At 42.2% G+C, this 13,333-nt stretch overlaps 1 protein-coding gene across 3 annotated transcripts in view; it reads left to right on the top strand.

The window, feature by feature from the left end:
- Window positions 1-13,333, top strand: part of LOC133542187 (pleckstrin homology domain-containing family G member 1) — a 180,404-nt gene that overhangs the window by 150,940 nt on the left and 16,131 nt on the right. For all 3 annotated transcript variants that reach the window (XM_061886079.1, XM_061886080.1, XM_061886078.1), the window contains 4 exons: window positions 4,813-4,995; window positions 5,074-5,169; window positions 6,308-6,394; window positions 7,760-7,793. In XM_061886079.1, coding sequence (XP_061742063.1) covers window positions 4,813-4,995; window positions 5,074-5,169; window positions 6,308-6,394; window positions 7,760-7,793 — 400 coding nt within the window. The remainder of the gene's footprint in view (window positions 1-4,812; window positions 4,996-5,073; window positions 5,170-6,307; window positions 6,395-7,759; window positions 7,794-13,333) is intronic.

Genomic DNA, 13,333 nt, shown 5'->3' with positions numbered 1-13,333 from the left:
ATAAAAGTTATGAACAGAATCGGTGACAAAGGACAGCCTTGGCAGAGTCCAACCCTCACTGGAAATGTGTTCGACTTACTGCCGGCAATGCGGACCAAGCTCTGACACTGATCGTACAGGGAGCGGACCGCCACAATAAGACAGTCCGATACCCCATACTCTCTGAGCACTCCCCACAGGACTTCCCGAGGGACACGGTCGAATGCCTTCTCCAAGTCCACGAAGCATATGTAGACTGGTTGGGCAAACTCCCATGCACCCTCAAGAACCCTGCCGAGAGTATAGAGCTGGTCCACACTTATTATTCATATATTGTATTTTATTGAGAAACTTGCTTCACTATACAAACTTTTTGGAAGGCTCTTCACAAACCAATTAAGTCCGTAAATCGAGATTCCACTGCGTCCGAGTTCATATTCACTGCCATTTCTAAACTACACTACAGTGTGTTGGAATGTTAAAGTGTCACTCTTGTCGTCGCTACCTGTCGTGTCGTGTCCTTAGCATGTCTTGTCAATGCAGCGTTGCGGTGGGCTACGTTTGGTTGCGGTTTTTGGCTTGCTGCCTTTTGTTCCCTGCTTCCAAGTTTGTTTTCATATTACATGTACGACTTCTGTTTCCTGCTCGATACCTGCTAATTTCCACGCTAGGCCTGTTTGTTTTTGCTAGCTTCCATACTAAGCGCCGTTTATTTTCTAGTTCCCATGCTAGCTCTTTTTGTTCGTTGTCCGCCCAGGTGCACGCTTTCTGTTTGTACCTTTTGTTTGTTTTTTGTCTTAGTATCTTTATTGAATCGTGTTTTCCGATCCAGTGCCTGCCTCCGTCTCTGCATCTTGGGGTTCGTCAGCGACTAACTCTGACGGTTTAGCTCGGTTGGTAGAGTGGCCGTGCCAGCAACTTGAGGGTTGCAGGTTCAATTCCCGCTTCCGCCATCCTAGTCAATGCCGTTGTGTCCTTGGGCAAGACACTTTACCCACCTGCTCCCAGTGCCACCCACACTGGTTTAAATGTAACTTAGATATTGGGTTTCACTCTGTAAAGCGCTTTGAGTCACTAGAGAAAAGCGCTATATAAATATAATTCACTTCACTTCACTTCACAAAATTACTTATTTTAGGGCTTTGAATTGTCCAAAACGTTTTCAGTAAAATGAATACAAGCGCTGATTCATTCGTGGGTAAGTGATCCATTTTATTATGAGGTTTCTCAAACGCTCAATAGTTTTGTTTGCAAATTATAAATAAACTGCAGAATAAAAAAATGCTCAAATGTTTTCTGAACAAGATAAAAATGTATTTTATTCCTATTTTTAAATACAATTACATTATTTTTTTTATTTTATTTTTTTATCGAGGATGTCGTTGGTTTGTGCAGCCCTTTGAGGCACTTGTGATTTAGGGCTATATAAATATTGATTGATTGATTGATTGATTGATTGATTGATTGATTGATTGATTGATTGATTGATTGATTGATTGATTGATTGATAAAATACATTTTAATTAGTGGAAAAAATTGTGTTGGAATATGAATAAATATATTTTCAAAAAGTTTAATCAACCAAAAATGTCATGATTCCCCCCCAGTTGAAGACATCCATCCATTTGTTTTTCTACCGCTTATTCCCTTCATCGGGCGGAAGGCGGGGTGCACCCTATGATCCCCCAAAGTTGAAGACATTTGAAGCAGCGGAATATGAATTTAAGCTTTTTTTCTGATGGAATGAATCGTTGTAGCCCTGATGGTATCATTCTTGGAATCCACATGCAATCAATCAATCAATGTTTATTTCTATAGCCCTAAATCACAAGTGTCTCAAAGGGCTGCACAAGCCACAACGACATCCTCGGTTCAGAGCCCACATAAGGGCAAGGAAAAACTCACAACCCAGTATGATGTCAATGTGAATGACTATGAGAAAGCTTGGAGACGATCGCAAATGTGGGTGACCCCCCCGGGCCCCAGGGGATACCGGATGCAATTGACCTTGAGTGGGTCTAACATAATACTGTGAAAGTCCAGTCCATAGTGGATCTAACATAATAGTGAGAGTCCAGTCCATGGTAGGCCAGCAGGAGACCATTCCGAGCAGCGCAGAAATGTTCCCAACCGATGCACAGGCGAGCGGTCCAGCCCGGGTCCAACTGGTCTAAAAAGTCTATTTAAAGGGGAACATTATCACAATTTCAAAAGGGTTAAAAACAATACAAATCAGTTCCCAGTGGCTTGGTGTATTTTTTTTTTTTTTTTTTCAAAATGTTACCGGTCCCGGAATATCCCCAAAAAAAGCCTTAAAGTGCTTGATTTTCGCTATTTGCGATGCGACTATCCATTTCCCTGTGACGTCATACAGTGCTGCCAATGTAAACAAATACCACAGCAAGATATAGCGACATTAGCTCGGATTCAGACTCGGATTTCAGCGGTTCAAGCGATTCAACAGATTACGCATGTATTGAAACAGACGGTTGGAGTATAAAAGTATTGAAGAAGAAACTGAAGCTATTGAGCGAATAGCTACTGACGCTATTCATAGCTATAGTATGGCCGAATAGCTGGGTTAGCATCGCCGGTAAATCGTGCGGACCAAAAGATCAGGACTTTGGCATCTTGTGACACTGGAGCAACTTAAATCCTTCGATTGGTAAGTGTTTTTTTTCGCATTAAATGTGGGTGGAAGGGAACGTAATACAGTTGCAAATGCATCTGCAGGTTATCCATTCATCTCTGTGCCATGTCTGCTTTAGCACCGCCGGTAAATAGCATGTTAGCATCGATTAGCGTAGCATGTTAGCATCGATTAGCTGGCAGTCAACATCAACAAAACTCACCTTTGTGATTTTGTTGACTTTATCGTTGCAAATGCATCTGCAGGTTATCCATACATCTCTGTGCCATGTCTGCTTTAGCACCGCCTGTAAATAGCATGTTAGCATCGATTAGCGTAGCATGTTAGCATCGATTAGCTGGCAGTCACGCTGCAACCAAATATGTCTGATTAGCACATAAGTCAACATCAACAAAACTCCCCTTTGTGATTTTGTTGACTTTATCGTTGCAAATGCATCAGCAGGTTATCCATACATCTCTGTGCCATGTCTGTCATCGCCGGTAAAATGTGGAGACACTTTGGTACATTCAATGGGGGTCTGGCGGCAGACACTTTCGCATCTTCGGGCCAGTGGTGCAACTTGAATCCCTCCCTGTTAGTGTTGTTACACCCTCCGACAACACACCGACGAGGCTTGATGTCTCCAAAGTTCCAAAAAATAGTCGAAAAAACGGAAAATAACAGAGCTGAGACCCGGTGTTTGTAATGTGTTGAAAATAAAAAATGGTGGCTGTATTACCTCGGTGACGTCACATTCTGACGTCATCACCACATGAGCGATAAACAGAAAGGCGTTTAATTCGCCAAAATCACCCATTTAGAGTTCGGAAATCGGTTAAAAAAATATATGGTCTTTTTTCTGCACCATCAAGGTATATATTGACGCTTACATAGGTCTGGTGATAATGTTCCCCTTTAAAGGCTACAATATACAAATGAGTTTTCAGATGGGACTTAAATGCTTCTCTAACTGTTACCGGGAGGGCATTCCAGAGTACTGGAGCCCAAATAGAAAACCATCTATAGCCCGTAGACTTTTTTTTGGGCTCTGGGAATCACTAATAAGCCGGAGTTCTCTGAACGCAGATTTCTTGCCGGGACATATGGTACAATACAATCGGCAAGATAGGATGGAGCTAGACCCTGTAGTATTTCATACGTAAGTAGTAAAACCTTAAAGTCACATCTTAAGTCCACAGGAAGTCAGTGCAGGTGAGCCAGTATAGGCGTAATGTGATCAAACTTTTTTTGTTTTTGTCAAAAGTCTAGTGTAATCTTTTAATGCTAGACATAGGGAGACCGGAAAATAATATGTTACAGTAATCAACAATAACACACACCGACCCCACCCCCACCCCACGCCTTCACCAATGCTTTATTCCCCTTGGGGGCGATGCACGGCTGAATAGCACTTATACAGCTGTTGCAAGTTTTGTTGATTCTATGTAACATGTTAATGTGTAGGGCTTCACGGTGGTAGAGGGGTTAGTGCGTCTGCCTCACAATACGAAGTTCCTGCAGTCCTGGGTTCAAATCCAGGCTCGGGATCTTTCTGTGTGGAGTTTGCATGTTCTCCCCGTGAATGCGTGGGTTCCCTCCGGGTACTCCGGCTTCCTCCCACCTCCAAAGACACGCACCTGGGGATAGGTTGATTGGGAACACTAAATTGGCCCTAGTGTGTGAATGTGAGTGTGATTGTTGTCTGTCTATCAGTGTTGGCCCTGCGATGAGCTGGCGACTTGTCCAGGGTGTACCCCGCCTTCCGCCCGATTGTAGCGGAGATAGGCGCCAGCGCCCCCCGCGACCCCAAAAGGGAATAAGCGGTAGAAAATGGATGGATGGATGTTAATGTGTGATATGGCTAAGAGTTTTATTTTCCTTGGCCTCAGTCTGGACCCCCTCCATGGAGTCCAGTATTTGACTGATTATGTAATTACTCTTCCCTCTCTCCAGTGTTCACCTGTTTCTCAGCCTTTTTTTTTCGTAAGGGGCACGGGAAGTTGGCAATACTTACCCATTACACTGTAATGTTTGTCTGAACTTGAATGGGATTGTGCTGAAAATCTAAATTTTCCCCTCGGGGATTAATAAAGTACTTCTGATTCTGATTCTGATAACAAAATAAAACCTGATGATAAAATAACAAATAATTGTAACATAACCCTCCTTCTAAATACCATGGTTTTTTTTTGTCATTGCAGGAAATTCAGAGCTTGTTGACCAACTGGAAAGGCCCTGATCTGATTGGCTACGGCGAACTGGTCCTCGAAGGAACATTTCGATTCCAGCGAGCCAAAAACGAGAGAACTCTCTTCCTGTTCGATAAGCTCCTGCTGATCACGAAGAAGCGGGAAGAAACCTTCACGTACAAAGCTCACATCCTGGTGGGTGCCCCGTGTCACACGACGAAACGTGTTCTGAAGCGTATTTAAAAACTTCCACGTCTCGTTGCTTTTTCGCAGTGCTGCAACCTCATGCTGGTGGAAGTTATCCCAAAAGAGCCACAGAGTTTCAGTGTGTTTCACTACAAGAATCCTAAACTACAGCACACAGTGCAGGTAATATTACATAACCAAACATAATATCAGTGTTGAGAGTGGAATTATCCCACTCTATTGACAGTTTGTTAAAAAACTACTCAAACTACAAAACCCAAAACCAGTGAAGTTGGCATGTTGTGTAAATGGTGAATAAAAAACAGAATATACAAATACTTTTCAACCTATATTCAATTGCATAGACTGCAAGGACAAGATACTGAATGTTCAAACTGGTAAACTTTGTCATTTTTGGCAAATATTAGCTCATTTGGAATATGATGCCTGCAACATGTTTCAAAAAAGCTGGCACAAGTGGCAAAAAAGACAGACAAAGTTGAGGAATGCTCATCAAACACTTATTTGGAACATCCCACAGGTGAACAGGCTAATTGGGAACAGGTGGGTGCCATGATTGGGTATAGAAGCAGCTTCCGTGAAATGCTCAGTCATTCACAAACAAGGATGGGGCGAGGGTCCACACTTTCTGAACAAATGCCTGAGCAAATTGTACAACAGTTTAAGAACAACATTTATCAACGAGCTATTGCAAGGAATTTTGGGATTTTACCAGCTACGGTCCGTAATATCATCAAAAGGTTCAGAGAATCTGGAGAAATCACGACACGTAAGCGATTATGTCATGGACCTTCGATCCCTCAGGCGGTGCTGCATCAAAAACCGACATAAGTGTGTAAAGCATATCACCACATGAGCTCAAGAACAATTCTGAAAACCACTGTCAGTAACTTCAGTTTGTCGCTACATCTGTAAGTGCAAGTTAAAACTCTATTATGCAAAGCCAAAGCCATTTATCAACAACACCCAGAAATGCAGCCGGCTCTGCTGGGCCCAAACTCATCTAAGATGGACTGAGGCAAAGTGGCAAATTGTTTTGTGGTCTTGACGAAACCAAATTTCAAATTGTTTTTGGAAACTGTGGACGTTGTAAGTTGAAAAGAATTTGCAAATCATTGTATTCTGTTTTTATTTACCATTAACTCAACTTGCCAACTTCACTGGTTTTGGGTTTTATAAATATGTTCATCTGTGTTCTACAAGAAAGCACGCTTTTGAACGACATATCAAAAACATATCAGCTGTCTTTTTTAAAGTGAGATATTATCTGGACTGTAATGTTTTTTTCTGCTGCCTGCAGGCTAAGTCCCAGCAAGATAAGCGCATGTGGATCTTGCACCTGAAGAGGCTCATACTTGAAAATCATCCTGCTAAAATCCCTGCGAAAGTAAGGACACTGGTTATGTTGTCTTTGTTCAAACATTTGTCACCTAATCCTCAAATCATCTACCGTATTTTTCGGACTATAAGGCGCATTTAAAATCATTTCATTTTCTCAAACCTGGACGGGGCGCCTTATAACCCGGTGTGCCTAATGTACGGCATTATTTTGGTTATGCTTACCGACCTCGAAGCTATTGTATTTGGTACATGGTGAAACTATTAGTGTGACCAGTAGATGGCAGTCACACATAAGATATACTCTATGTGTACACTGAAATATAACTCAAGTAAACAACACCAATATTGTATAAGTTCCATTGAAAAAATAGAACATTGCACATTGCGCTCAAAAATCTATCGAAATGTTTTAGTACGACTTTGAAAAGCTATGAAACCGCACCGCTTGATGGATTGTACTATGCTTCAATATACGAGTAATAATATGGTGTGTGTATAAGGTGAGACATATTATCTGGCGTTTTGTTTTGCAATATTATGCAAAATTAACTTTTCTTACCTTATGGTACCTGCTGATCCGTGTTTAGGATCTGCATAAGTCCTGAAAATGTGCGGGTCCGCCATTGTAGTCCATGCCGTAGTCAATAAGCTTCTTCTTTTTCTCTATCTTCCTGTTATGTGGCTTTTATCCTCAGATGTTGTCAATTTTAATATGTTCTAACTTATATCTGTCAGCTATCAATGTGCTAAAAACTGTAGTGCGTTTACATAATCCACCCACGGAACTCTAGTTATTAGAGGGTTCCGGTCTGACGTTTTTTCACTGCACACATTTCCGGCCTTGTTGTTGCACTAGTGAGGCACGGATGAGGAGATACTGCTCCGTTATTGATTGAAGTAAAGTCTGAATGTCATAAAACAGTTAGCTCCATCTTTGGACACTTCTTCCACTCCCGTCCTTGCACGCTTGTCCTTGCACGCTACACGGCTACAACAAAAATAACGGAGAAAAGACGCTGTCGAAGGTGAGCCACGTAAATAAGACCGCCCACAAAACGGAGCATCCTGTAATGACAGTCAGAAAGCCACTTGAAGATGATCTGTAAAACATCATCTATGCAACATCTTGACCAAAGAACCACCATTACATGTTATCTGGACCACACGAAAGTGTTTTCCATTCAGAAAAAAATAATAGTATAACCCCTTTAATGCACCTTATAATCCGGTGCGCCGTATGGGCCGAAAAATACGGTACTTCAATAAATTTTCTGTTCAATTATTTTTGGGAGTTTTGCCTCAATTGTCATGCAACTATAATATGGAAAGTTAAGGCTGGGATTGTAGTGCCACCTATCTGTCCAAATATGCTACATACCCCATTATTCTTACCCTCTGCCTCTTTTTCTAGGCCAAACAAGCCATTCTGGAGATGGATGCAATGCGTAAGTAGAATAAAATCAACATGTGACATGACAGTTTGGGACATAATTAGTTATTTTCCTGTGTTTTGTATCATTTCCTGTTCTCGTGCTTCTACTTTCTCGTTTTTAGTGTTGGAGTTCCTACTTAGTTCATAAAGCAGGGATATTCAACTAAAACACCCAACACCATTAAAGTAAATGGTAAATAAAAACAGAATACAATGATTTACAAATCATTTTCCACTTATATTCAATTGAATAGACTGCAAAGACAAGATACTTAACATTCGAACTGGAAAACTGTGTTGTTGTTGTTTGCAATTGGCTCATTTGGAATTTGATGCCTGCAACATGTTTCAAAAAAGCTGGCACAAGTGGCAAAAAAGACTGAGAACGTTTAGGAATGCTCATCAAATACTTGTTAGGAACATCTCACAGGTGAACAGGCTAATTGGGAACAGGTGGGTGCCATGATCGGGTATGAAAGCAGCTTCTATGAAATGCTCAGTCATTCACAAACAAGGATGGGAGTGAGGGTCACCACTTTGTGAACAAATGTGTGAGCAAATTGTCCAACAGTTTAAGAACAACATTTCTCAACGAGCTATTGTGAGGAATTTAGGGATTTCACCATCTACGGTCCGTAATATCATCAAAAGGTTCAGATAACCTGGAGAAATCACTGCACGTAATCGATGATATTACGGATCTTCGATACTTCAGGCGGTACTGCATCAAAAAGCCACATATGTGTGTAAAGGACATTGCCACATAGGCTCAGGAACACTTCAGAAAACCACTGTCAGTAACTACAGTTGGTCGCTACATCTGTAAGTGCAAGTTAAAACTACAAAGCAAAGTGAAAGCCATTTATCAACAACACTCAGAAACACCGCCGGCTTCGCTGGGCCCTGGCTCATCTAAGGTGGACTAACGCAAAGTGGAAAAGTCTTCAGTAATCTGACGAGTCCACATTTCAAATTGGTTTTGGAAACAGTGGATCTTGTGTCTTACAGACCAAAGAGTAAAAGAACCATCCGGACTGTTATAGGCACAAAGTTCAAAAGCTAGCATCTGTGATAGTATGGGGGTGTATTAGTGCCCAAGGCATGGGTAACATCTGTGAAGGTAACATATGTCGCCAGCCAAGCAACGTTATCATGGACGCCCCTGCTTATTTCAGCAAGATAATGCCAAGCCACATGTTACAACAGAGTGGCTTCATAGTAAAAGATTGCGGGTACTAAGCTGGCCTGCCTGTAGTCCAGACCTATCTCCCGTTGAAAATGTGTGGGGTATTATGAAGCATAAAATACCACAATGGAGACCAAGGACTGTTGAACAACTTAAGCTGTACATCAAGCAAGAATGGGAAATAATTCCACCTAAAAAGCTTCAAAAATGTGTCTCCTTAGTTCCCAAACATTTACTGAGTGTTGTTAAAAGGAAAGGCCATGTAACACAGTGGTAAAAATGACCATAGGACAACTTTTTTGCAATGTTTTGCCGCCATTAAATTCTAAGCTAATGATTATTTGCAAAAATAAATAAAGTTTCACAGTTTGAACATTAAATATATTGTCTTTGGAGTCTATTCAATTGCGTTAAAATGTATCAGCAAAACATGGTATTCTCTTTTTATTTACCATTTACACAAGGTTGATTGGCAACACTAAATTGGCCCTAGTGTGTGAATGTGAGTGTGAATGTTGTCTGTCTATCTGTGTTGGCCCTGCGATGAGGTAGCGACTTGTCCAGAGTGTACCCCGCCTTCCGCCCGATTGTAACTGAGATAGGCGCCAGCGCCCTCCGCAACCCCAAAAGGGAATAAGCGGTAGAAAATGGATGGATGGATGGACAATGTGCCAACTCCACTGGTTCTGGGTTTTATAAATCGTTTTGGGGGCCACATTTCTGGAAAGTTAAAGACTCCCTTTTACTATTTATTTATATATTTACAAGTCATATTTTATATGTGGGCTTCACGGTGGCAGAGGGGTTAGTGCGTCTGCCTCACAATACGAAGTTCCTGCAGTCCTGGGTTCAAATCCAGGCTTGGGATCTTTCTGTGTGGAGTTTGCATGTTCTCCCCGTGAATGCGTGGGTTCCCTCCGGGTACTCCGGCTTCCTCCCACCTTCAAAGACATGCACCTGGGGATAGGTTGATTGGCAACACTAAATTGGCCCTAGTGTGTGAATGTGAGTGTAAATGTTGTCTGTCTTGCTGTGTTGGCCCTGCGATGAGGTGGCGACTTGTCCAGGGTGTACCCCGCCTTCCGCCCGACTAGCTGAGATAGGCGCCAGCGCCCCCCGCGACCCCAAAAGGGAATAAGCGGTAGAAATGGATGGATGGATGGATTTTATATGTTTCGGAGAACCAGCATCAACTACAGTAACATTTGATTTTTGATATACTTATTTCGCACTCGCTGTTTTTAAGGACCCTCTGCAAAAAAGGTAGGCAAAGATTTAAAATGACAGCACTCTAGTGTTTTTAAAAAAAGGTATTTTGAACTGAACTGGCAAGCCACCAGTTGAGTAGCCCGAACGTTGACTAAGAGAGGACCTAAAACGGAGCCTTGAAGAACACCACTTAAGAATTTGAACCAATGTGAACTGACTGCATCTGACTACCATGAATTGATTAACGTGGACCCCGACTTAAACAAGTTGAAAAACTTATTGGGGTGTTACCATTTAGTGGTCAATTGTACGGAATATGTACTGTACTGTGCAATTTACTAATAAAAGTATCAATCAATAAATCAATCAATCAATCAATCAATCTGAAGTAAACAAATTACAGCAACACCTTAATTGTATAAAACACCTTATGAAAGATTCATCTAACTGCTAAAAAAAAAAAAGGAGAGGACTTAAAGTGGCCCTGCGATGAGGTGGCGACTTGTCCAGGGTGTACCCCGCCTTCCGCCCGATTGTAGCTGAGATAGGCGCCAGCTTCCCCCGCGACCCCTAAAAGGAATAAGCGGTAGAAAATGGATGGATGGATGGACTTAAAGTGTGCCCTGGGGAATGCCTGAGTTATGTAAATCACACGTTTGCACCCTAATGTTCTGTCTGCTCGCAAGGTTAAAATGTCAGTGCTATGATCTACCAATGAGTTTGCAGGTACAAGTTTTAGTGTTTCTAGGAAATGTTCTGCAAAAATGTTTGTTTTCCAAGTTTTGACCTGAATCGTATATAATGTATATAATATAGTGTCATTCTGGGGCCTGATTTTGCCCTCCGGGACGCCAGTTAAATAGCCCTAGCCTTATAGGCTTTGCTGCACCTCCCATTTCGTGTTCCGTTTCCCTCCTTCACACCTGTTTTCAATTGACAGTTAGGTTCTTTGTGGTTCACTTGTAGAGTGGTAGATGCCTTGCTGCCAATGCATACTCTGCTGCCTTGTGTTCTAGGGCTGGGCGTATCGATACTGGCGTGATGGTATCGATACTTCACCAAATTAAGCGAATGACTCCGATTTAAAAAAAAAATGCGAGCGCAACGCAGCGCTCCTCACCACTCCACCCTCCTCCCTAGTGATGGGTCGCGAACGAGATTTAAAAACACTTTAAAAATTCATCTTCAACCCGGAATAAAATTAAATAAATACAATTAACATGACGCTCGGTGCGTTCGCGCACACACATCAGTATCATCCGCTCCGAGGTTCACTCGGACACGCACACACACACACACACGCGTGCGTTTCCAGTGCGACTTAATGTCTTGGTTGTAAACTGTAAATTATTTTATTGCACTAAAATAACGATAAGAATTTCTCAGTTCTTTTGTTTTGTGTTCATTTTTACAACTGTTTAATAACTAGCGTTTTTTTTTTAACTTAAGTTCTTGTGTGTTGTGAGGCGACTAGCCAAGTTCAGTATTTGTTTTCACCTTATTTGCACTACTTACTTTATTGTAATTTATATTATTACTTTTGGGCTTCACGGTGGCAGAGGGGTGAGTGCGTCTGCCTCACAATACGAAGGTCCTGCAGTCCTGGGTTCAAATCCAGGCTCGGGATCTTTCTGTGTGGAGTTTGCATGTTCTCCCCGTGAATGCGTGGGTTCCCTCCGGGTACTCCGGCTTCCTCCCACCTCCAAAGACATGCACCTGGGGATAGGTTGATTGGCAACACTAAATGGTCCCTAGTGTGTGAATGTGAGTGTGAATGTTGTCTGTCTATCTGTGTTGGCCCTGCCATGAGGTGGCGACTTGTCCAGGGTGTACCCCGCCTTCCGCCCGATTGTAGCTGAGATAGGCGCCACAAGGGAATAAGCGGTAGAAAATGGATGGATTATTACTTTATTATTTGAATTTCTCAGTTCTTTTGTTTTGTGTTCATGTTTACAACTTTGTTCAATAACTAGAGTTTTGTTATTTACCTTAAGTGTTTGTGTGTTTTGAGGCGACAAGCCAGGTTCAGTAGTTGTTTGCACCTTATTTGCATTACTTTATTGCTGTTGATATTACTTTTGTAATAAATATTTTATTTTTTTGACTTAAATAGTTGTCCTGTGTTGTATTATTATCATAATCAATTATCCATCCATCATCTTCCGCTTATCCGAGGTCGGGTCGCGGGGGCAGCAGCCTAAGCAGGGAAGCCCAGACTTCCCTATCTCCAGCCACTTCGTCCAGCTCTTCCCAATCCAATCCAATCCACTTTATGTATATAGCACATTTAAACAACAATAACGTTTCCAAAGTGCTGCACAGCCATGTTAAAAACAATATTATGCTCCACCAATGACTGAATAAAACAAAAAATGAATTAAAATAAAACCAATAAAAACAATATAAAAACAAATATGATTAAAAACTATTTTAAAGGGTAAAATCAATTAAAACAGTAAAATGAAAATAAAAGTGTATAAATCCCGGGGGATCCCGAGGCGTTCCCAGGCCAGCCGGGAGACATAGTCTTCTCAACGTGTCCTGGGTCTTCCCCGTGGCCTCCTACCAGCTGGACGTGTCCTAAACACCTCCCTAGGGAGGCGTTCGGGTGGCATCCTGACCAGATGCCCGAACCACCTCATAATCAATTAATAAAGGCAAAAGTACAAATTTGTTTTTCAAAAGTATCGATACCCCGAAATCCCCCCCCCCCCACCCCCACCAATCAGATGACGACACTTCCGGTATCGGTATCGGCGATACTGGCCGGTATCGGATCGGATCGGTATCGATACCCAAATTTGCGATATCGCCCACCCCTAGGGACGGCGTGGCGCAGTGGAAGAGTGGCCGTGCGCAACCCGAGGGTCCCTGGTTCAAATCCCACCTAGAACCAACCTCGTCACGTCCGTTGTTTCCTGAGCAAGACACTTCACCCTTGCTCCTGATGGGTGCTGGTTGGCGCCTTGCATGGCAGCTCCCTCCATCAGTGTGTGAATGTGTGTGTGAATGGGTAAATGTGGAAGTAGTGTCAAAGTGCTTTGAGTACCTTGAAGGTAGAAAAGCGCTATGCAAGTACAACCCATTTATTGTGTTCTTTTTTCCAATTTAATTAAATTCTTTTACCAGCACGTCGCCATCTATCTCTGCATCCTGGG

The sequence above is a fragment of the Nerophis ophidion genome, linkage group LG24 (genome assembly GCF_033978795.1).
Source record: "Nerophis ophidion isolate RoL-2023_Sa linkage group LG24, RoL_Noph_v1.0, whole genome shotgun sequence".
Classification (NCBI taxonomy): Eukaryota; Metazoa; Chordata; class Actinopteri; order Syngnathiformes; family Syngnathidae; genus Nerophis; species Nerophis ophidion.
Note: the sequence above shows the minus strand (reverse complement) of the source record. Positions and strands in the feature narration are given on the sequence as shown.